This window comes from Meriones unguiculatus, chromosome 2 (genome assembly GCF_030254825.1).
Source record: "Meriones unguiculatus strain TT.TT164.6M chromosome 2, Bangor_MerUng_6.1, whole genome shotgun sequence".
In the NCBI taxonomy this organism is placed as follows: Eukaryota; Metazoa; Chordata; class Mammalia; order Rodentia; family Muridae; genus Meriones; species Meriones unguiculatus.
In genome coordinates, this window is record NC_083350.1 from 31,007,823 (window position 1) to 31,033,615 (window position 25,793).

Genomic DNA, 25,793 nt, shown 5'->3' on the forward strand with positions numbered 1-25,793 from the left:
ATCATTTATTACAATTTATTCAATTTGAATCCAGACTGCGGCCCCCTCTTTTGTCTCCTCCCAATCCCACGTTCCCTTTTTCTCCCCTATACCTCTCCCCTAGTCTACTGATAGACTTCCCCTTCTATCTGACCCTAGCCTATCAGGTCTCATCAGGACTGGTTGCATCGTCTTCCTCTGATCGAGGTATCAAAGCAGAGGCTGAGACTTATAGCCAAACTCTGAGCAGAATGCATGGAATTTTATGAAAGAAGAGGGAGACAGAACGACCTGGAGGGGACAGGCACTCCAAAAGAAACAAACATCATCCTGTTGATCCAAAAGGAGATCAACAGAGCCAAAAACAAAAAACCAAACCAACCAAACAAACAAACAAACAAAATAAATAAATAAATAAAGAGTTCTGGGGCCCTTGAAGAGAATGATACCCCAACCAAGGACCATGCATTGACAGGACCTAAAACACCTGCTCAGATGTAGCCCATAGACTCAGTCCCCAAGTAGGTTCCCTAGTAAGGGGAGCAGGGGCTGTCTCTGACATGAACTCAGTGGCGGGCTCTCTCTCTCCTCTCCCTGGGAAGTGCAGCCTTGTTCTTATATTTTAAACAACACTGGGGCAAAGTTGTACTAAAGAGTCTTTTCAGGGCTTGGGAACCTACCACAACATTGCCTCTCGAGTAACTTAAGGCCATCCAAATATCAATACCTATTATGTAGGGAAATGGGCCTTAGTGGAGCCAAGGTGCAACAAGAGTCTGAAGTAATGCTGATATTCTTCAATCCTGGCAGTTGTGGAAGCAGTTTCTGGGCATAAATGAGAACCATATCCTTTCACTCATTCATTAGGCACATAGATATTAACACTTCATGCTAGTCCCTCTTAAAGTGTGACTTCTTTTTCCAATAGAGACTGTAGAGAAAAACAAGTCTTTACCATTTCTGGGACATCTTCCATATTCAATGCACCCTCCAGTAAATGTTCAGCTGCGTACCTGTTCAATTTACTTTTTATATTACAGCCCCTGTCTGAGAACTGGTGTCCTTGTCTACATGGAGATAACAATCTCTACTCACCAACACCTTATCCTGAAAGGCTTTAGGCTCTCTAGATAATGACACACGTATATAAAGTGGGGGAGATGTCTGGCTTGGTTAGTGGACTGACACACCATGATTATACAAGCATAATTTAAGTGTCAATGACACATTTCATTTGTGACAGTTATAAGTCAAATCTATAGCTAGGCATTTCAATTTTTTTTTTTTAAGTCAACACTTTAGTGGCACAGTTGTCCTTAGGTGACCTAGCTTTTCAATTTCTGGCTACTCTTCAGGAAGAGAAAATTTACCCAGCTGATCCGATGTGACTAAGGGTAGCAGCTTTCCTGACCTACACATGTCCTGGAGCTGGTCAGTTCCACCTGGGCCATGCCTGCTTAGAAGCTATAAACCATCCCAGTAAGGGAAGATCAGAAGCAGCGCCCCCCAGGACTCTTAATGCCTCTTGCAAATGACCACTGCTGAAACACACGTGAATCAAATCTTGATCAATGGTTTTGTGGACAAAATACAAGCCTGCTTTTAGGCAAAGAGATTATCTAAGAGGAACATTTTCCTTTTAGCATCACCTATAAAAAAATGAATTGTAAACTAATATATTACTTTACACAGTGAACAGGAAAGTAATAAAAGGCATTAATTTAGCAAATATCCAAGGATGGCTATTTACTAAAGACGAATGCTGATAAGGAATTGGATATAAAAAGTTTTTAGTTTTTCAGTAAGTTGAAGTTATATGTACTGGAAAGCATACAGCACATTCTCCTGGCAACACAACATATGTTCAAAACCTTTTTCCATGACAAAAGAAGGCAAGAGAATTATTATACTGAAAGCCTTTCTCATACTTTATCTGTGACATAAAAGTCTTGATTCTAGTCAATTTTATTGATGCATCTTTTATATTTCTTATCTATAAATAATAACCAAGAGGGACAGCAAAGAAACTAGAACAGTGAAAAAAGTAGGGAACAGAACACTCAGAAGATGGGGTGAGTACAGGATAGTAGCTATCATGGGGGAAAAAAGAAAATCTAGAAGTCAAAACCATACCCTTATTCAGGTTATCCCTTTTCAAATTACTCTGGAGGTCACAACTCAGGTAACTGTAATTCACCAAAACAGATAAAAATCTAATAGTAAAGAGAAATACACCAAATTAAACGTGTCTGAGTAAACCATGTGCACTAAATAAAAACAAGATGGAAAAGTCATTAGTGACTTGTGCTGCCTTCCCAGATGTACCCAATCCCATCTGGCGCTGAGGTACTCTACTACTGTCAACTATCAGCATCTTAGAAAATACAGCAGGAATGGGGTGTTCTCCCAAATACCGCTACAAGCATTTAATGGTGGTAAGAGCTGGTTTCTAGGCTGGAGGAATAACCTCGCTCTTCAATATTAGGGAGGGGACCCTGGCAGAGGGTCTAACCCAAGTCAGCCCAGGTTCACTGTGGTAAACACCAAATTCTCCTGTGCTAACACAGCAAGACACAAACTTTTACCAATAAGAAACAAAACACAGTGACTACAGACAGCTCCCTCATAACCACTTTCAGAAATAGAACTGCTATCTGCCCAGATGTGACACCTCCTGGAAGGTGCATAAAATGTGTAACGTGAAATAGATATGTGCATCAACTTAACTTTGGAAATTTACTTTGATAGGTGAAGGTCAAACTGGCCAGTCACTCTATATCTGTGTTGTAATGAGCCACTCAAGCGTGTACATCCTTTTAATCAATGTTCCTGGCCATACCCAGCTTGCTTTTTCACTTGTACATTTTCTCATCACTAGCCTGGCCCCTGTGCCCAAAGTGTCCATGCCTTTTGAAGAAAGCTGGGGAAATAAAAAGATTTTATTTTCTTTGAAGAAAAAATTATTTGAATGTCATCAACTTTCTTAGTAAATAATATCTCTGACAGAGATAAAAAATTAGTCACTGTTAAAAGGGAAATTCTCGCACTCTTTCTATTGAGTACACTTTGTTTTTATATCTAAAACAGCTTACTCAGCAGTTAAAATATACGTATACATATGTAAATTTCGATGCCAAAGTGAGGGGGTTTATTCTAATAACTGTTCTATTTTTTTAAAGCAAGTACTAGCCAATTATATCATCCCAAAGCTACCAATACTTCCTCTCCGTGCTGTCGGTGATTGGTGTATTCAGTGTAATGCTCCCCATACAGACTAAGCTTTCAAAACAAAGTATTGTTTTACACAAATCCAATTTGCCTTGGTTAACAATGCTCTATTAATATCCAGTGGCATTAATGCAAAGCTCAAAACTCAAGTGCCACAGATAAAAGTGGACAGTGTGACCATGTGACTTCACAATGAACCAAGTCAGAACTGCTGATCCAAGTCAACGAATTCAGTACCAGAACTAGCTCTGCATGTTCTTTACCAAAATTTCAAGACCGAGTTACAAAAGAATGGTTCACAAACAACATGGGCGTAACTTCAAATCCCACACAACTTGCTAATGTCAACTAACTAAGAGCTTGGAACAGCTTAGCTAGAATTCCCAGGAAGCATACACCTTCCGTTAACAAGGAGCAATGGCCGTGTATAATTTTATCTCTAACTGTTTAGGAAGCAAGACCCAAAAGTTAGGAAGGACCCAGAGAAAGCCCTGAAAAGCAGCATGAGAACCAAGTGGACACTGGAAAGGCAATATGCATGGAAATCTGAGCTGTTACAGCAACGGGTGCTTCCTGCATTTCTCTCAAGAACAGACACTATCTTCTGTCTTCTTTCCCCTTTCCCATTTTCAGTTCATCAGAATCAGAGATGGCATATCTTTTTCTGAAGATGTCTTAAGTGAGTGGTTAAGAATATAAATGTCCATCTAGCAGTCAAGAATTGCCAACTGGCAGCCCAACTATTTGCTCATGGGAAAGAACTCCGGGGAAGTGGGAAAAGCACAGGCCAGGGGCTATCTGTATGCCGGCCTTAGTGAGAGCATGAGCTTATGGCTTCTTCAGGGTCTTCTCAAACTGTCTGTGGATTACAGTTAACAGAGAAGCTACGCCAGTCGGGAATAACAGAACAGAGCCCCAAATGGGCAGACCAACTGTAAATTTCATTTGGTTTTTCTAGAAAAACGAGAATAACAGAAAGGGTAGATCCCCATATCTGAGCTGGCCCCAAATGAAAAAAGGAGGGGAGACTTCCGGGAACCAAACAATAGTGGCTTGCAGAGGCAGGCATAGAACAGAGAGCAGCTGTTGCATGTCTGAGCCTAACAAGGTGGCACACACCTGTAACCCTAGCCTGAGATGTATAGTGTACTCCAAGTCAGGCTAACATACATAGTGAGACACTGTCTCTACAAAGAAAAGGAAAATGAAATTAAGAATATTAAAAATAAAAATTCAGCGTCACCACAATGCATTAGTGATACATTCATTTCTCCCTTCCTCCAATTAATAGATGTATAAAGTAATGAGAAAATGTTACACATTCAAAAGTTTGTGGTAGGGACCAATTAGAACACAGTTAAAACAAGTACTAAAGAAGCCAAAGGTAAATCTGCTTACCAACAGGTATTTGACACAGAGAGGAAAGCTGCATTTTAAATTTCAGAAATTTAAGACTGTGATACATTTTAGAGAAAAGCACAGTATTTGAAATGATAAAGCCACTGGATGGACTTCAAGTCAAAGTTAAAATGACAAAAGAGAGAAGTAGATAACTCATTTACAGAGCCAAGAAACTCAAAAATCTAGAAAAGATACACACAAAGGGAAGCACCTACCACTACAAACCGCTGAAAGCTCAAGGCAACGAGAAAATCCTCAGTCCTAGAGAAGTTACCTCTCCTCTACCGTTGACCATCTTCCTTCCTGCAGCAATGGAGGCCAGAGACATTGGCACAGCATACTCAAAGGGCTAAAAGAGAATGTGTCCACCAAAGCTATATCCCACAAAACCGTAAGATGTCTTCAATAAAAACAGTATGTCTTGTGCCTTTCTTCTATTACAAGAAGATCTCAAGGAAGGAAAGCAACATTTAGATGGAAGAATGCATTTCTAAAAGTTAAAAAACAATAGTTATTCTGGTCTGTTTTTAGTAAAGCTGATGACTGTTAAAAACAAGTATTACAGCGATGTAATCTTATTGGGCTTACCATTTATATGACAATGGCAAAAAGGTACCAAAGAGAAGTGTTCTGTCATAAGACTTCTGTATTTTAACTGAATAAATTCAATATAACTAGCAGAGCAAGTACTGGTAGCCCCATGCATTGTACATATCTTAGAACCTCAATAATTCATAAGACCTTGTTTCAAACCTACCTATTCTACAGAAGGGAAAAGTCTTACCAACGGCTACTGTTTATAATGTGAAGTTGTTCAGGATTAAGGCCTAATTAGTAGCTGCAACTGTCTAGGGCTTGCCCTACTATAGAGCTGATTTACGGAATTATATCCTACTGAATCTACCTAACCAACCATGCTCTTCCCGGTTGTTGCCTACGTCCATAAATAGTAATCCCATTCTAAAAAGAACCATAACATCTCTCTTTCCAGACACACTCCATCCAACCTATCAGCAAAGTCCCCACAACCCTCCCTTTCAAAACACCCTGTAACTGAACCTCTGTTCTACCAAGCACCTCACCTTCAGTCTTGCCCTCCCTGGTCTCTAAATTGCACATTCCCATCTCAGTCTCAGGGGCTTGTTTCTGAATCTACAGTGTTCACCCTGGTATTTGCATGGCATGGTTCTCTTCCTCTTTGCTAGTCTTTCATGAAGACCTTCCCCGACTACTGTAAAATGGCACCTAGGCACCATTTTCCCTCCTGCTTTAGTTTCTTCGCAGTAGTGCATCTGACCTGTTTGCCTATTGTCTCTCCTGGGAGCTTTTTGCTCCCTGCTACATCTGCTACACTCAGCACAGCACTGCTGTTGTTGCTGTTCAGTAAGGATCTGGTGGGTAACTGGAACCAAATCGACTGGTATTACAAACTTCCCAGACACATGAAAAATATGACGAGACATCACCGCAAGCAAAGATACTAAACATATAAGAACTAAGAAACTCACATCTTTCAGGCTCTATTTCACAGGATGGACATGAACATAAATATATGTAGATAAGGCATCAAGCGTGACTAGAAACTTGAAGAGTTTTTTGACAGGCATGAACATAAATAGAGATAATCCCAGAGCAGGGGCTCAGGGGCCAGCCAGCCTATAACCCCATCTGTGAGCCTAACCCTAGGTCAGCCAACATGAATGTCTTCTGAGGAACAATACCTGAGGCTGACACACATCTGCAAACTATAAAATGTTTCAGCACAGTGCTTCCCACTGTAGTTACAAAACACAGTGACTGGTAATGTACACATTTATTTCCTTCGTCTTGATTTATATCCCCAAGTTTATCTTTCTTTTAACCTAGGTAGTCAGCTACTAATCTACTTGGAGAATTAATACAGAAACAGACTACAGTAGCCAGTAACATGGACCTAGCAGGTTGCAGCCTAGGCAACACTGACATCTGGATTTGCCACATGGAAACATGTAGCAGGGTATCACTTTTACTTGTATCTAGAAGCTATTCCCACATACCACCCAAGCTGTGACCTATTCTTGTTCTTCCAGGTGACTGTGAAGGAACCAAGCCATATCTTGAAATAATTACTAGCAGAGTATAGGAGCAGCTCAGTGTTAGAGGCAATACTGCAATTGTTCAGTGTTTTACTTGAAGCCCTTGTTAAGTGACAGGGACTGCCAGCCCTGATACATTCCGTGAACAGATCTGTACTAAGTACCTAATCTCTTGTATGGAAATTAATGAGACAAAAGCTCTGATTCTAGTGAAGGATTAATTAACAATTGTATCATCTCAAGTGTACTCCTCATTATTCTTAGGATGTCAACACGCTGAAGCGATGATGGCAAAGTCTACCTTTCTTTCAGCAGCTCAGGCATCTTACAGAAGGTCTGAGCAATAGCCAGAAATATGTGATAAAGAAGGGAAGACCCTGGAAAAAAATATTCTAGCATCACAAAGAAAAGCAAGTACGAAGTCTAGTTCTATAGTTTTCAAAGAAAATGGTTAGTAAGCTAGCTGTGGTGGTGCACCCAACACTCAGGGAGGCAGCGGCAGGCAGATCAGTGTGAGTTCAATGCCAACCTGGTCTACAAAGTGAGTGGAAGACAGCCAAGGCTACACAGAGAAATCCTGACTCAAAAAAATCAAAAAGAAAAGAAAAGAAAAGGAAGAGAAAATGGCTAGGAAGCCATTTTCAGTTTCTATGAGATCATTTTATTACTAGTGAAGTGTGCAAAAAACTGATTTCTTAGAAATTAAATTTTTAAAAAGCAATGATACAATACTGTTGCCTCCTTTATTCCCTTCCACTCTTATTAAAGAGAAAAGAGAAAATAGGCCACATCCAATGATTTGATACCATCATCAAAAGGATTCTAAGCCTTGGTCTAAGAACAACTGCAATGGTGGTATTATTTTTGAAAGAGGAAGGAGAGGTGGGGTAAAGAAATGACTTAGTAAAGTGGAAAGGCTCGGTGTGCTAGCCCATGCTTATAATCCCAGAGCAGGGGCTAAGTGGCCAGCCAGCCTATAACCTCATCTGTGAGCCTAACCCTAGGTCAGCCAACGTGAAAGTCTTCTAAAGAACAATACCAGAGGCTGACACACACCCGCAAACCATAAAATGTTTCAGCACAGTGCTTCCCACTGTAGTTACAAAACACAGTGACTGATGATAATGATGACGTTGTTGATGATGATGATCATGTTGATGACGATGATGCTTTAACTCCAGCAGCAGCAGACAGTTTACCTAACCTGGTGGTTGGAAATTATCACAACTGTTAAAGCTGCCCATTGATACTTTTTTGGTACTCTCTACTTTCTACTTCTTCCTATAGGAGAAACTGTTACTTTGATACTGGGGGTGTGGGAACAAACACAACAATTTCTTTTTAAAAAATCAATCGTAGCATCAATTGTTTAAAGAGTTTCTACCTTTTTGAGATAAAGTTTCACTATATATCTCAGTCTGGCCTGGCACCATCTAAATAGCCTTGGCTGGCCTTGCACCAAAAAGGTGCTCAGCCTCCCAGGACTGCAGGCATGTGCCACCATACTCTGTGTAGTGTCTGCCTTCTTTAAAAACTCTTCTGTCTGCCCTTCTAGGATACTGCTTTCTGGGCTATTAGAAGTACCCAACAAAACTTTAAGTGATCTCCAGGCACCATCCTGGACCATGCTTTCTGTTCCTTTCCCAACCCCATCTTCCACTCATATTTATGGTACTTTCTTCACACACACACACACACACACACACACACACACACACACACACACTTTCTGACACTTCACGACTCTGAGGTGTCTTACAACTAGAATTCTCTTCAGCACTCCACATCCATTCCCCTTTCAATCATCCTTCAGGTAATATAACCCCAATATTCAGTTACTCAAGTCCAAAACCTGGAGTCAGCCTCTCTCACAAATCCTTTTAATCTCTCAGTCAGACCAACAGTTTAAGATTTCATTTCCAGCCACACCTCAGAACCCATTCTCTGGCTAGCAAAGATGTTCAAATAAAATACAGCATGTTCTGCCACACTGAGCCCCCAACAGCTTCCCACTACGTTACAGTAAAACATTCTGGCCTTTGAACACAGCACTTCTCTCCTCACCACTTTTATAAATACAGTCTTTGTTCCAAAACGTCATTTCATCCATCAACTTTTATCATCAGGCCTCAGCCTCAATGCCACTCTTATTTCTTCTCAAAGCCCAGGTAAAATTAGGTTGCATTATATCCTGACTGGTGATGTTTCTTTTGACTGCACTGAAGAAATGACTATTATTTATTATGCTAATAACTATTATTTGTTCTATGTCTGTGCAGGCAGGCAAAGCATCTGACTTGCTACTTCCTCTGTGTCATACGTCACACCACAGTTCCAGAGCACTGGACAACAGTCACCCCTTCCCCAGTCAACAGTTTCTAACTGGAAAGCCACCAGCCTCTTCCTAGAATAGCTGCATAACACACCAAGGATATTATCCCCCTACAGTAGGGTATTAGGGAAAACACTTTTAAAAGTGTTTTAGTCCCTTTTCCGAGCAAATCTATAGAGCATTTACCTTTCACTTCCTCTAACTCTCCACAGTTCTTAGCACCTGTTACTTAGTCCATGGACATTAAAGCACTCAGCCACCAGAGTACAGTACACGACAATCAAAAGAAATTCTAAATGTTGTATTCACTAAGGGCTAAGAACATTGGTAAAGTTTTTGTCAGTCTGTACGGACGAGCAACAACTTGTGGAGCTCACTCCTTCTACAACGCTAAGCAGCATTTTTTGCCCAATTTAACATGACAGGTATTTAACCCATTTGCTATGGTCATCTTTAATAGTTGCTTATTTGTTAACACCATCAACAACTTCTGGTTCCTATACAGACACTCCGGAGTAGAGGCTGAGGGTCCACATCAGTGAAATAAACCCCCATCTAGCATAGGCTATGAAAAGAAAAAAAACAAAAACAAAACAAAACAAACAAAAAAAAAAAAACGGTGAAGAATTCATGACCCTACTCCTTGCATAATCGGAACTCTGAATTGAGCATATTATAAACTATATTAATTTTATGATGTAATGAATTGAATCCAAAATTGATATCTTCAGAGGGTAGCCTTGTACTTCTGAGGAGCTAATGTAAGAAAAATTAAAATAGAACCCAGCTTTAGCAATGATATTCCACGCACTTAGCATGGTCATCACGGCCAATTTTTTTTTTTTTTTGGCCCATTGCGTATTTTCTTTAATTTTCACAATAAATAATTAAATAATTCTGGACTGAGAAGGCTGAGGTTGAGGAACTAGGTGACTTTCTCACCAACAAATAATGTGTTTAATTTTCAGATGCTCTCAACTGAACAAAACCACCAAAACCCAAATCATAATCCACACACAAAATAACCTTAGAGCCTTAGAGGACTTGAAGTGCACTGTTACTGACAAAATGTAAAATAGCAAAAACTTTCAGAAGATATATGACACCTTTCAACTAAAATTCTACAATTTATAGGTTTACTGCTCATGTTGGCTTTACTGAAGTAAATCTGAAATGTGTTTGTATAGAACTTTGAATACTAAAATGCTCCAATAAAATATCACCAACTTCATTTCTATTTCAGCCTATAAAGATTTAGAATAAAAAAGGAAAAGGATGGATACGAAAAACTACATATGAATGAAAGAAGTCATTCAGAAAGTGGTTAGTTTCTGATATGACAAAATAAAACAATGAAACAGAAGTAGTATTATCTACAGCTAAATAATATCGATCTTTTAAACGATCTATACGCTTGTAAGGGTTATGCATGTATTTCATTCTGTGACTGTTACTTTATCAAGCACAGGGACATGTGTAGTCTTGTAAGACATGAATGTATGAGATCAAACCATCACAGTCCAAACAAATCACATAACCGTCTTCACCTTGATCATTTCCATCTTTGTGGTACCAACTCTGAAGTCACAAAATTCCATTACAGACTTGCTGAGGCAGATGGTAAGTAATTCAGCTCATAAAAGTTAAATATTAATCAGGTCTCAAAAGCATCAATGTTATCTTCAAATAATTATCTGAACCCCGAGGAAACAAAAGCTTTATGGGGCCATAAAAAAAAACAACAGAATTAGTAAAGTCAGTAAGAGTGTATTGAGAATGGTTTTCTGTTTACAAAGTAAATGGGCTTCTGCAAAGACCCCAGACTATTTCTATGGACATTCTTGAGAGGAAAAATAAAATAAAATAAAAACCTGGTGTTTCCTCTTTTCTCTAAAGACTCACCCCTCTCAGTCTTTTTTTTTTTTTTAATATAGTCCTCAAGATTTATGTGTATAAATGTTTTGCTTGCGTTCATGGATGTACACCATATGCATGCTTGGTGCCTGTCAAGGTCAGAAGGCATCAAACCTCCCTGGAAGTGGGGTTAAAGATGGTTGTGAACACTCCTGTGAGCGCTGGGAAGAGAACCCTCCTGATTTCCTGCAAGAGCAACAAGTGCTCTGAACCGAGACATCTTTCTATAACCACCCTCCCACACCAGCCCAGAAACAACCCTCTTTGCAAAAAGTTTACAAACAAGCAAACAAAAACAAAAGGACCACACTATTACCAGGTACAACTTTTCCCAAGATGGGTGGCACATGCCTTTAATGCCAGCGCTGAGAAGCAGAAGCAGGTGGATCTGTTAGTTCCCAGCCTGGTCTACATAGCAAGACCTAGGACAGATGGGGCTACATAGAGAGATGAGAGAGATGATGGGGAGAGGGTGAGATCCAAAAGAAAGAAAGAAGCAAAGAAAAAGAGACAGAAAAGGCAGGAAGAAAGGAAAAGAAAAAAGATTTCTATAGCCCTCTGTATATTCAAGACTGCAAAAGCAGAGCTTTAATAATTAATAAACTACAAAGACATGCTATTAAGGTTTTTCCTTCAAACACCAGGCTTTCCACTCAGGATCCCTAATGGATATACATAAACCATACACTACATTCTAAAAAGGACCCAGATGGTAGCACATTCTCTCCACCCTGTCCCAAGAGAGCCTCTTCTAACCCTCCTCCACACTGCCTTCTCCGGGGCCTGAACACATGTGGCACATCAAGACTGGACGAAAAGACAGTGTACACAAGATATATAACTGCACGGGAAAGGCCTCTAAGGGCTGCCTCTGCCGTATCGCGTAACCGGCCTAACCCGCTGCAAACTTTTGCAGGATTAAGTTACATTCCGCTGCAATTCCACACTTGACAGCTGAATCCAGGGATGCCAGCGAGTCTTTCCTCAGGTCCTGTGCTGCCACCTCATCAGGGAGAGTCAGCGGCTGCATCCTGAGGCCAGCAAGCACCGGGGCACGGGGAGGGAGGAAGGTCTGGGCGAGCTCACCTTTTCCAGCTCATCGTGGAGCTCTGCCAGGCTGGGCCGGAGCAGCTTCTCGCCCAGCTGCGCGGCCGTGTGCCGGTAGTGGTCGATCCTGGGCACCGCGTCCATGGTGTTGTGGCCGAAGGTGCGCAGGTAGTAGGTGTTGGTGTGGGTGTCATAGTAGTACTGCTGGTGGTGTCCGCTGCCGCCGCCCGAGTGCAAGCTGCTGCCCTCGCTCAGCACCGTGTCCCCGCCGTTCTGGAAGCTCACGTTGGGCCCGTCACCACCGACCCCCGGTGCATCCGACAGGCTGTCATCCGCCGACGAGGAGGCAGCCGGGTCCACGAAGTTCACGCGGAAACGACCCTTGGCTTCCTCGCTGCCCTTGGCCACGCCGCTCTCGCCGCCGGCTTTCCCGGCCGCCGGGGTCTCCTTAGCCGCCGCCGCCGCAGCAGCAGCAGCCGCCGCAGCGGCCCGCCCGGCGTTCTCGGAAACCAGGTCCACCTGGAAGCGGCTCTGGCTGGGGGTGGGCCCCAGAGGTCTGCCCAGTCCATCGCCCGCCGCCGCCGCCGCCGCCGCGGCTCCCTCTCCGCCGCGCACCCCGCCAGCCTGGCTCCCGGCCGTAGCATCCTCCCGACCGGAGGGCACGGCCGTGCCGGGCAGGTCCACCCTGGCGGCCGCCGGCGGCGCGTCCCCATCCCGGGCGGGCCGCGAAGCACCAGACGAGGGCGCCGCGGGCCCGGGCTCCATCGCCGCCCGACGACGCACGGGGACCTGCGGAGCGGGCGGGTGAGGGCTGCGTAGAGCGCGGCTCGGGCTCCCTGGCCGGGCGGTCCCGCCGAGGAGCCGGGCGAGAAGAGTCGCGGAGGCGCCGCTCACTGGGCCGCCCCCTCCCCGAGCCCGCCCGCGCGCGGCACGCTCGCCGCCAGCCGCCGAGTGCCCGCGAGCGCGGCCGGCCCCGCGGTTTAAAGGCGCGGCGGCGCCGCGGCGCTCGGTGCAGCACGCGGGAGGAGGCGGGGCCGCTCGGCCCGCCCCTCGGCCCGCCCCGAGCCCTGCGCCGGCGAGCCGGGCGCGCCGAGCCCCGAGAGCGCCGGCCTCCGCAACGTGCGCAGCGAGCAGGCGCGGCCGCGGGCGCCCCTTCCGCCCCCGCCGCCCGCTCCGCGCTCTCCCGCGCGGCGCCCGCCCGCCCGCCCGCAGCGCCGGCCGCCGGGGATGCTCCTCCTCCTCCTCCCCCCGGCTGCACCGGCTCTGCGGACTTCGCTCGGCTTTTCTTTTCTTTTTAAGTTCTAAACTCGCAGTACTTGGGGCGAGCCGGCGAGATCTCGCGAGAGGCTGCAGGGCCTGTGGGCGGTTTCCCTGAGGGCGCGTGGTACCCAGGCCCGCGGCGCTCCGGCTGCGGGTGATGCTGGGGGCTTTCCTGTTGGGCCCGCGCGCTTCCGGAGGCGCTGGCTCTGCGCGCTCCCGGCGGGGCCTGCGCGCACCCCGAGCCGGGCGCCCGGCGCTTTAGATTTGCAGGACCAGAAAGTGATTCCGAGCCGCGGTGCGATGGGTGTGTCCACGCTCGGGTGACACCTCTATTTTTAAATGCTGTGTTTGGAAGTGACAACGGAACCTCCTTTCGATGTTTGATTACATTATTTTTTTCTTTTTTAAGTTCAGTGTTAGGAAAGAGCAGCTCTCAGAATACAGTGACAGCAGCAGCCAGCGCTACAATTACTAGTTTTCCATTTGGCTGCGGTAGTGAAGAATTCCTCGGTTTTAAAACAAAAAGCCACTCCTTCGGCAGGTTTGTTTTCACTGAAAACAGAGGAACACCTGTTTTCCAACTTAAGATCGTATTCACTAAGGGCTAAAAGCTTATTATCTGTTTTAAAAATGGAAATCCAAAAGAACAGATCTTGGGTCACACACCCAAGGCTTTAAGCCGACCCTCACACACACGAAATGCCCTTTGAACTTTCTTAATATTAACGGAAAACCAGAAGAAGCCAGAAAAAAAAAAGTGTTCTTTCAAGCAGTTCCGTTTCTACTAGGGAACTGCTGTGTTAGTGACAGTTCTGTATTGTGCCTTTCAGCCTAGAGCTAATTTGTGGCTGTTAGAATTCAACGTTAATTTACTGAACAAATGTTGAAACACATGCTGTGTGCTCCCCTGTGTTCTTAGGATATTGCTAAATCCATTTCATGGATGTCTGGATAAGGTAAAGAGATAAGATACAGCCTGTCTGTCAGAAGCAAATGCTAAGGGAAGGCATAGGGCTGTGTGACGTCGGGGTGGTAAATCCTCCTTAGGATGGCATCCTTGAGGTGACCTTTGAGTGAGAAAGTATATTATGCAAATATTTTGAAACAATCCATTCTAAGTAGAGAAAGCAAAAGCACCATAGTGGGAGCAGGCCTGGCATGGAATTGCATGTAGGGCATTTTGACTGGAACTTCTTAAGAGATGGAAAGAATCAAAGGAGATGAGGTCAGAGTTTGAGGATGTGGGAAATGTGTGAAGCTTCTAGCTGTTGGATACACTCTGGCATTTACTCTAAGAGGAGTGATAGTTCTGGCTTCCACAGTAAAATAGTATAGACTGGATGACTTAAGCAACAGAAAATACCTTTTTTTGTCTTTTTTTTTTTTCCACAGTTCTGGAGCTCTCTGAGATCAAGGTGCCAGCATGCTTTGGTGCAGGTGAGGACTCTGATCACAGACAGCTGCCTTCCCCGTGTGGCTTTACACAGTGGAGTGACCGCTCTGCTGCTTCATTCCCTGGCAAAGGCACGGTTGTACTGACCCCCAGCTTTATCCCTATGAGCTAATTTAGTCTTACGGTAGCTGTTGAAAATTTTATTTCCAATCAGTCATGTGGGGGTGGGAGTGACTTCAACTACAAATGTTTGAGCTGCACAATTCAGCCCATAACAACTGTCAAATCATTAAAGAGTTCCAGGATCTTTCTTTAGGTAAGAGAGCATCAGCTGGGTAAAGGTGGCACACACCTTTGATCCCAGCACTCAGGAGGCAGAAGCAGGCACATTTCTGTGAGTTAGAGGCCAGCCTACTCTATAGGAGTTCCAGGGTAGCCAGAGCTACACGGAGAAACCCTGTCTCCAAAAACATAAAGACAAACAACAACAAACAAAAAGAATTCTGTTCAACCTAGTGATGTTTCAGGAAAGCTGTCATGTAAGGTCATGATGGGGCTGAAAAAAAAATCCATATCCCTATTTTTAGTGTACTTTTTTCTGCTTGGATACACACCCAACATTGTATTGAGCCTGGAGCGTTCAGTTCCAGGAGGAGAACTAGGCCATGCCATATAACCCATGTATGGTGTAAACTATACACCCTGTAGGTTTGAGTACATACATCCCACAGTGATCAGTCAAAATTACCAAACCACACATTTGTCCCTTTAGGTAACCAACACAGAGGACCAATGTAACTGTTCTGTAGGCAAGGAAGTAAGTGGCAGAGACACAGAAAGAGCAAGACGTGCTAAGGTGTGCCAGAACAGTCCCCAGTGGACAGTGTGGCTCTGGCCATGGTGGTTAGTAGTAAAAAGTGGAGTAAGTGGGTGGATGGGGCAGGGACAAGGGAGACAGTAGCATTTGCATATTGATACAGAGCTAGGGTAGAGTGAGAACCCAAGTGTTTTGGCCTGAAGGAATAATGGAATTTCTGAGAATTAGAAGAGAGGGAGAAGAGTAGGTTTGAATGAGATAAAGAACAGGAGCTTAGAGACATATATATGTATGTGTAACGTGTGTGTGTGTGTGTGTGTGTGTGTAGTTTGTTTGTCTTTTTTATTTTTGAGACAGGGTTTCTCTGTGTAGCCCTGGCTACCCTGGAACTCCTATAGTGGTAATTGCAAACTAAATTTCTGAGAAAGAATGCAAAATAGAGAAGCCAGACTTGGAAGGAAGTGACTTTTCAGCAGAAATCTAAACCAAGTCACAGAGCACTTCATACCAGGGGAACAGTGTGGACCACAGCCCTCCTGGAGTGCACATGGACCAGAGACCTTGAAGTCTGTTTAAAAGTATAAGAGACAGGGGCAAGAGTAGTAGAAAATGAGACCGTCTTTTTTCTATAAGCCCCATGAAACCATTACTGGATTTCCAGGGATACGAAAGGGGGACCAGCTTCTTTAGCAGAATAGAGGAGGAAGAGTCAGCAATGGAAGGAAAGAATTCATCAGTCTACTCGAGAATGAAAACGTTAGTAGCTATCACTTTAGAAGCATTTATGCCTGACATACTGGGCTAAACTCTTTACAGTCTTAATTGCACAATACTATGAAGAATAGAATGGCACTGCTCTTGTGTTGTATATGAAAAACCTAAAGCAGGAAAAGGAGTAATTCCAAAACTCAATGACTAAAGACAGAAAGGGCAGGAAGAAGTAGGGTCCTACAAGATGAGAAGAAAAGGAGCTGAAATCACATGGGAACAGGACCAAGAGGAGCTGAATATATTGAATTATGTAACAGTACTGGCCAGGGAAATGGCAGTTAGTGTAGTTCAGGAGAAACAATCAAAGGATGCATGGAAAACATGTAGAAACACTGTCAAGAGGTCTCCTTTAGTAACTATCAGTCATGGCTATCAGATTGGCCAGTTGCCCGCAGAGGGACTGGCCATGAAAACAGATTCATCTTTAGAGACACAGAGGAGGACCCTTGCACTATTTTGTTCATTTGCCTATCTTTTACTAATAGCCCAGTGCTGGACAATATAGTATCAGCAAACTGAGCATTTTGTACCAAATGCACTGAGACAGGGAACTCGAGAGGGCTTGGATTGTGTTAGATCAAAGGTCTGACCTCACAAAGGCTGTATCTGCTCAGATTTCATTATCAGCATGCTACAACCTAGAGACCCTGGGAAGAAGAGACCTGATCTGAAGAATTGGCTAGATCAGATTAGCCTATGGGCACATCTGTGGGGCATTGCTTTGATGGTTGCCTGATGTAGGGGGCCCAGTCCACTGAGAGCAGTACCATCCCAAGGTGGTTAGTCCACAGCTCTATAAGAAAACTTAGCTGGGTACAGGTGGCTCTCTGTGAGTTTGAGGCCAGCTGGTCTATGAAGGGAGTCCAGGACAGCCAAAGCTACACAGAGAAACCCTGTCTCAAAATAAATACATAAATAGATAAATAAATAAATAAAAAAGAAGAAGAAAATAAAAGGAGAAAGAAAGAAAACCTAGTGGAGCATAAGCCTGACTGAGTCAGCTAGCAAGCATGAACAGCCAGCAGTCCTACTTTCAGGCTCCTGCCTTGAGTTTCTGCCCTGACCTCTCCAGATGGACTGTGACCCGAGAGTCTAAATCAAATGAACCCTTTGCTCCCTAAGTTGCTTTTGGTGAGAATGTTGTATTGCAGCTGAAGAAAGGAAGCTAGAACACTAAGGTATTCTAAATGGAGGCATAAATTCTGGATAGTATCTTTACTCTGCTGTATTAGAATAAAGTAAAGTACAAAACCACATAAAACCTTTCAATGGTTTTGTTTTGAAACCAGGTCTCACTGTAATCCAGGCTGGCCTGGAACTCACTGCGTAGGACAGGTTGTCCTCAAAGCTGCAGCAATTCTCCTGCCTCTGCCTTGTAAGTGCTAGGGTTACAAACATAAATCACCACCTGACTTCATGTGGAACCTTTAAAATTAACACACAACGAGCCAGTGCGTTCAGTTAGACAAACTGACATCCTATCTGGTTGTGGTTTTATGTTTTCACCAGCTGACATTAAGCGCACAGATGCAGACAACCAGTGTTTCCCTTGAGAAATAAAGTGATTATCCTATCATGGAAAAAAGAAAACAGTTGCCCTGGAGAAGCTTGTTCATGCTATAAATGTTACTCTGTTTTCTTACCTAAGTCCCATTCACATTCTTCTTTTATTTTCAAGTCAGTATAGAACACTAATCCAAACCTTATTATCCTTTTCACAGCACAATATTTAAATTCATGTTTATAAGTTATCCCTTTTAAAACAGATAACCCAAAGCTACCTACCTATCATCTATTCATTCCTCCATCCATTTATCCATCCATGTATCTGTCTGTCTATGTGATTCTGTGTGTGTGTGTGTGTGTGTGAGAGAGAGAGAGAACAACCTCAGGGCTCCTTCCTCAGGAGCTGTCCACTTTGTTTTTTGAGACAGTCTCTTAACTGGGCCCTTGGGTTCTTCCATTAGACCAGGCTGGCTGGCCAGCTAGCCCCAGGGATTTGCCTATCTCCACACCACCCAAACCAACTGGGATCACAACTGGGTCTTTTCATGGTCATTAGGGATCAAACTCAGGTTCTTATGCTCTTGAAGTATGTACTCATTGTCCTGATCTATATGTTGCTCTTATCCAAAGTGTAAATTCATAACCAGGCCTGGTGGACCACACCTTTAATCCCAGCACCCAGGAGGCAGAGGCAGGTAGATCTCTGTGAACTCAAGGCCAGCCTCATCTGCAAAGAGAATTCCAGGGCAGCCGGGGCTGTTACACAGAGAAACTCTTCTCAAAAGAACAACCAAACAACAACTACAAAGAGCTGATATTTTATTCAAAGTAATAGCCATGAAGCAAGCCTTTTAAATGATATCTTTCTGTCTGTTCCTGTGTGTGTGTGTGTGTGTGTGTGTGTGTGTGTGTGTGTGTGTGTATGCATGCAGGGGCGGGGGAGATCTCTTTAATTTTTTTTCCTTTTGCTTGCTTTCAAGGGTATTTAAGCACTTTTTAATTACCATATAACTGATGTTTTTATGTGGATTTTTGGTTGTTATTTCTTTGTTTTTTTTTTTTGGAATTGATTTTTAAAAGTAGTTCTCAATTCTCATTGTCCAGCCACTTAATGTGGAAGTTCAAGTGGGATCCATATTGTAGGTGATTCTTAGTTAATTTCAGACCATTTTACATTTTTTTCCACTGGTCTCTTTAAGACTAATAGGTACTTCCTGTAGAGACTGGGGGCAGAAGGATTGTGAGTTCAAGGACAACCTGGCAAACACAGTGAGACCTTGACTTAAAAAAATCAAACAAACAAAAAAACCCAAAAGACAACCTTAATGGGTACTAACACATTATAGAGGCCTAATATATAATTACATTATGCTATAGACTAACCTCAGTATATTGCAGAAAAAAAATCACATTCGTTGAATTGCACTAGATTTTCAAAGAGACTTGTAATAATTACATTCACACAAGACAAACACCTATAAAAATTTTAAGTTACATTAGTTTTTCATGGGTGTGTAAGTATGTTCATATGCACAGGGCTTGTGCATCCAACTGCATGCATGCCTTATAGGTCAGAGGACAGTTTGTGAGAATTGATTCTCTTCTTTCACCATACAAACATGAATACCCCCACCCACCTACACACACACACATTTTTAACGGTAAAATTAAATATATCTTTAATGTGCTAAATTTTTTTTAAATTCTCATAAATATATTCTGATCATGTTTTTCCCCTACCCTAATTCCTCTCAGATCCTCCCCACATTCCCACCCACTCAATTGCTCTTTCTCTCTCTCTCAAAACAAACAAGAAAAATGCACAAAAAATAATCTCACAAAACTAGAAACCAAAATATACAAACAAAAGACCAAAGAGCATAAGACAAAAAGAAATAATGCCTAATCATGGCAAAATGAGACAAAATGTCTACAGAATTATCATTGAGTTCTTTTTGTGTTGGCGGAATACTCCATGCTCTAAAGCGTGGTTAATATACCCATTGAGACTCTCTTGGAGAAACCTATTTTTTTTCTTTCTGCCAGTGGGTGTCAATTGCAAATAGCTTCTTGGTTACTGGTGGGAACCCATGTCAACTCTTCCCTCTCAGGGACCCCATTTGGCTTAACTCTGTCCATCTGTGAGGGTCTCTTGAATTCACATGTGTGTCAGTCCTGTTGTGTCTGGAAGGCACCGTTTGCTTGGTGTCTTCCATACCCACTGGCTCTTTCGATCTTTCTGCCCCCTCTTCCACAGGGTTCAATGAGCTCTGAGGGGAGGGATATGGTGCAGACATCCCCTATGATCTGAGTGTTCCAAAGTCTCTCAGTCTCTGAACTTCTCATTCATTTGCATAGTTCTCCTCTCCTATAAGCAGAAGCTTCTCTGATGATGGCTAAGGGAGGCGCTGATCTATGTGTAAACCAGAATGTCATCAGGAGTCCTTGTATTGCTATGTTCCTTGAGCAGAACATAGCAGTCCTTGTATTGCTATGTTCCCTTGGCTCATGACCTAGCCAATTTCAGATTCTTATCTACTCTAGAAGTGTCAGGCATGGAGTCCAACTCATGGAGTGGGCCTTAAGTCCAATCAGAGTATGTTTGGTTACTTCCAAAATATTTGTGGATCTATTGCACCAGCAGTTTTCACAGGCAAGTCATGGTTGTAGATCACAGCCTTTGTAGCTAGATTGATGATTTGCTTTTCTCCTCTGGAAGAATGCAGAGTATCTTACAGTACTAGGGAAACGAGTCAGTAGAGGTAAAGCCTCTAGTTAGGCTAGACTTCTCCAAATGTGTTCTCCAAACACCTCTTAATGACTACTTTACTCCTCCCTTACGCTTTGTGGACTGAATAATGCAATGCATTCCCTCACTAAGCTGAATACCTACATGCCCTTCACCATTAATGAAAAAAACATCTTTAATGGTTTAATCTTCTAGTGCATTCCTTGGTGATTAATCCATTTTTCACTTTCAAAAAGCCATAAATAAAATTCAGGTATATGTTTTATAAATTTTTTAAGATGTCTATAATCCAGAAAGCCATAAATGTGGAAAGTATCTTTTTTTTAATGCTGGGGCTCATGCACAGGTCCTGGCACATACTAGGCAAGCATTCTACCACTAAGTTACACCTCCAGGCCTTGGAAAGAATGTTAAATGGGTATGAGTAAGCACTTACTTTAATAAAAAAATAAAATAAAATAAAATAAATAAATAAAAAGAAAAAAGAAAGGAAGAAAGAAAGAAAGAAAAAGAAAAAAGAAAAGCTGGGCATGGTGGTACATGCCTTTAATCCAGGGCTGGGAGGCAGAGGCAGATGGATTTGTGTTGAGTTAGAAGCCAGCCCTCTCTACACTGTGGGTTTCAAGACAGCCAGAGCTCTGTAGAGACAGAACTTGCCTAAATAAATAAAAGAAAAAAAAAAAAAAAGAATTGGAGCTGGAAAGATGGCTCAACAGTTGAGGGCACCTGAATACTCTTCCAGAGAGAGGACTAAGGCTCCATTCCCAAGACCCACATGGCAGCTCACAGCTGTCTTATCTCCAGTGTTTTGGCCTCTGCTGTGTGCTGTATGAATGTGGTAGACGGACATACATACAGGAAAAACACCAATGCACATGAAAATAATAAATAAAATGTGCAAAAAATTAAAAAAGATTTTAGTTGGGCATGGTGGTATACCTCTTTAAATCCAGCACCCAGGAGGCAGACACAAGCAGATCTCAATGAGTTCTAGGCCGGCCTGGTTTATATAATGAGTTCCAGGATAGCTATGTAGTTAAGACCCTGTCTTGAAACAAAACAAAAATTCTACATTTAACACTTTGTAAAGATGACTTTTTTCTTTAGTAACACACTAAATCACACATTTTATTTTATTTTTTAATCATGTCATTGGATATATAAGTCACTTCAGTATTTCTTTAGGAGGTTCTTCTTTCTCATGGCTAACCCAAGTTATTATAACAAACAATTCATATTTTTTGTTTCGTATCACAATCAAAGAGTATGGTAAACAAAAAAAATGTAATTTCCAATTTTATTTCCAAATGTTTTCTCCAAATGTGTCATTATGTAACCCAATTTCTAAGTACATGATTGGGTTTTTTTTTTTTTTTTTTAATCATTTCTTCTGTATTTTTCCAAGTAATTTAATGTTTCATTAAATGTAAGGCAAAACTATTAGGTTTAATATTCCAATTTTTAAAAAACAGACAAAACCCACTCACTAATGATTATGAGGGTAAAAACAAGCTTTTATAGTTCAAGTTTTTGTTTGCATTTAAAATTGAGCTACCATACACAAGGAGATGGCATAGTATATCAAGACACTTACCACCAAACCCGATCAAGGCCTAAGACCTTGTAGAAAGAGAGAATTGACTTCTGCAGTCTGTTCTCTGACCTACGTATGTGCACTTCAGCATGTGTGTAGACGCACACACACACAACCACACATAAAAAATTTCTTGCAGTGGGCTCTTAGGTTGGTGTTGTAGGTTTGTGGTAAAAGGCTTGCCTAGCATGCATAAGGCCCTAGGTTCAATCTTCTACATGGAAAAAGGGGAAACAGAAGGCCAGAAAAACAAAACTTTAAATTACACTGAGAACTCAATTAGCTTTCAACATGTCCCTGAGTATAAACTCTTTTAATTGGTCAAAACTTTGAAAGCTGGCCAAGAAGAATCACATATAATTCTAGCACTTGGGAAGCTGAAGAACAATTGACACAGGTACCAGGCCAGCCTGGGTTATGTAGTTTCAGGTCAGACTCAGGTGGCTATGCCATGAGAGCCTGTCTCAAAACAAAACAACAAAAACATCCAGCTTAAGCTGCATGTGGAGTGTTAGGTGAATATTACATGAGCCTGAATGTAGCAATCTGAATAAGAACGACCCTCATAGGCTTTGTAGATCTGAATGCTTAATTACAAAGAAGGGGAACTCTTTGATAGGATTAGAAGGATTAGGAGGTGTGGCCTTAGTGGAGGAGCTCTGTTGTCTCTGAGGTTTCAAAAGCCTGACCCAGGTGCATTATTAATTCTCTCTCAGCCTGCAGGCCATGATGTAGTGCTCAGCTACTGCTGTAGAGGCACACATACCACCAAGCCTCCTGCCATGGTTAAAATGAACTAAGCCTCTGAAACTGTAAGCCAGCACCCAAGTAAATGAATTCTTTCATAAGAGTGCCTTGGTCATGGTGTCTCTTCATAGCAATAGACTCAGACACAGCGCTGTATAAAGAGACTTGTAACTCTCATTAAAAAAAAAATCCACCTTTATTATAATTAGTTTTTAGAAATATGAAATTGTAGACTATTTATCAAACATTTCATTTACAATCCCAAATAATTAGGCATTTATTACTTATCATTTTATAACTATAAAGGTGATACATGGTGGCATTTTGTGTTTTGCAGTAGTGGGAACTGAACCCAAGACTTCAAGCATATTAGGCAAGTATTCTACCACTGAACTATTTCTTTAGCCCACAATATAGATATAAAATAGACACAGAGAAAAACAAAAAAAGGCAATACTTGAAGTGATGTCACCTAAAAATAACACCCTTTGATTTTTATAAAATAAATTATTATATGTTTTATGTGGTTTTTTTTTAAATTTACAAATGACATGATCACTTTTCTATGTGAAACTGGATGTATTACAATTGTATGCTTCTTATTACCTTTGCATCACTCAGGTTTACCATAATTCACTACATCTGTCATGTTTGAGCTCTCATTTCCCTTGTAAATACTATCAAGCAAAGTTGCATAATGTGTTTGTGTTTGTGTTCGTGCCCTGCCTGCCCCCTGTTCTCCATCTGCCTTTGTTGGCCAGCCAGATCTCAAACTCCTGGGCTCAACTGACCCTTCGGCCTCAGACTCCTTACTATCCTGACTGTGGGCAGACACCACTTCTGGGCTTTTATAACTTTCTGCCTGATTGATTTTTTTTTTCCCTAAGAATAAATTCCTAGAAATAAAATTACAGGCTGTGTCTATTTTAAAACTTGACATACATTGCAGAGTTGATTTACAGAAAAGTTATTCTGTTGGCATTATATCTGCCTCCTGTATTCTACGACCCTCCCAGCTTCTGAAGATGACCCCCTCCACAGCCTGTGACAACCTGATCACCAAAGGACCATTTAATTTTCAAATCTTAGCACAAGTACTCTAAGGATGTACTTCTTGAAGTACACCCCACCCCCCAGATGGTGCACGCCTGTAGCCCCAGCTGCTAAGGTGAGGTTAGATTGCCAGAGTTCAAGGCCATTCAGGACAGCAGAGTGAGACTTGGAACCAGGCGTCCTCTAAAGAAGAGCCTTTAGTAATTATTTTTATATCTTTACTTCTGAATTACCTGCTGATGCCTGTAGTGGACATTTGCTGTGTCCTGAAATTCTGGCTTCCGTCCTGTCTAGATGTGAATGTATAAATGCTTTTTTATTCTTTTTCTTGCTTATTTGCCTCTCCTCCCTACACCCACATTTATTTTAATAGCTTGGATGATTACCTCTGTGTCTGTTTTGGAGGAACAAAATTAGAACCTAGCCTGCTCCAACCACATTGAGAGCACATCACGGAAAATGTGCCAACCTGGCTCTTTCACGTTTTGAAGTCTGGGTGGCAGGGGGCAAAATAAGAAAATAAGTCAATTTTCTGTAACTGCTACCTCATCCTAACTCACCGCCTCTTCAATAGGGAACTGCTGTGCCTGGGGTAATCCAATGTAGGTGACTGGCCGGCTGGCCTAGAAAGAATACAAAGGCTGTGGCTGCCTGGGACAACTCTGAAAGGATCCAGTAGAGAGCACTCAGTGGGAGTGGCTTAGACTGAAGCATCCTCCTGCTTTTAGACTGACCCTCAGCAAATCCTGCCTCGCTTTTTTTTTTTTTTTTTTTGAGACACATTTCCTAAGACCCAGAAAACTCTCTCCCTCCCTCTGTCCTTCCCTCTCAGTCTGCTTGCAGGGACTTTCCATCTGGTTCCGGTGACAGTACTCAAAAGACTGCACAGTTGTCCCTGTAAGACGTTATGGAAATACTTCTCGCATCCTCTTTACACCTGGCCCTTTTCTTTCAGCTTTCCTGTGGCAATACCCATCTAGGAATTTACCCTGTTTTGAATTCAACATTTGGCTTGCAACCAAGAAACAGCATCTATGCAGGGTTTTGTTTTTTGTTTTTTGGCATTTTTGTGTAAACTGATTGGCATTCTCTCATTTGTTCCTCACATTGTAGTTTTAGACATCATGCTGTCAAACTTCAATTAGTAGCGAGCTCAGAAGTGTTTTGATAGAACGCTTAGAAAATCCTTTGTCGTCAAAAAAAATCATATAAATAAAGTTAGTCACAAGATCATTTGAATAAAAATAGATATGTATGCATTTAGTTTCTCTATTTAGCCCCTATTACTATAGTGATTTTTATTGTAGTACGTGGCAATAGTGTAACAATCCATGGGATGTATTTTGAGTATTTAGACTTTTATGTTTTGTTTCAACAGTTGGTTCAGCTCAGAAAAGATGTATGTTTACATTGTCCTCCAACAGGTCTCCTGTTCACCAGGAGACTCCCATCTCAGAGTTGAAAAGGAAAGCCTTCCTTTGTTACTGTTTCCAATCCAGGAAAATGTGGAACTGGAGAATAGAGAATAAGCTCTCTTTCTCCCTCCCTCTGTCCCTCTCCTTCTCCCTTCCCCCTCTCCTTTTCCCTCTCCTTCTCCCTCTCTTCCTCTTTTCCTCTCTCTGTTCCTCTCCTTCTCCCTTCCTCTTCCCCTTCTCCCTTCCCCTCTCCTTCTCCCTCTCTCCCTCTCTTCCTCTCTTTCTGTGTCCGTCTGTCTCAGCACTTGACATAGCATATTGAGAAACTGGAATTTTCATTTTTTGTTTTTGAGGCGCTTCATTGTCTGCATCATTTGAAGTTGGACATAGGATCTTGGGCAGGAATGAAACCTCTTACCTGGCAATCACGTGACCATCAAAGCCCAAAGATTTCTAGAATTCCCCCATAACTATGAGTCCTGCCAGGAAATACAAAACTGTTTTAAAGGGTT

At 42.4% G+C, this 25,793-nt stretch overlaps 1 protein-coding gene across 2 annotated transcripts in view; it reads right to left on the reverse strand.

Moving 5' to 3' along the window:
• Slc12a2 (solute carrier family 12 member 2) overlaps positions 1-12,741 on the reverse strand; it is a 73,571-nt gene extending 60,830 nt beyond the window's left edge. For both annotated transcript variants that reach the window (XM_021634120.2, XM_021634119.2), the window contains exon 1: positions 12,016-12,741. In XM_021634120.2, coding sequence (XP_021489795.1) covers positions 12,016-12,741 — 726 coding nt within the window. The remainder of the gene's footprint in view (positions 1-12,015) is intronic.
• Positions 12,742-25,793: the final 13,052 nt, after the last annotated feature.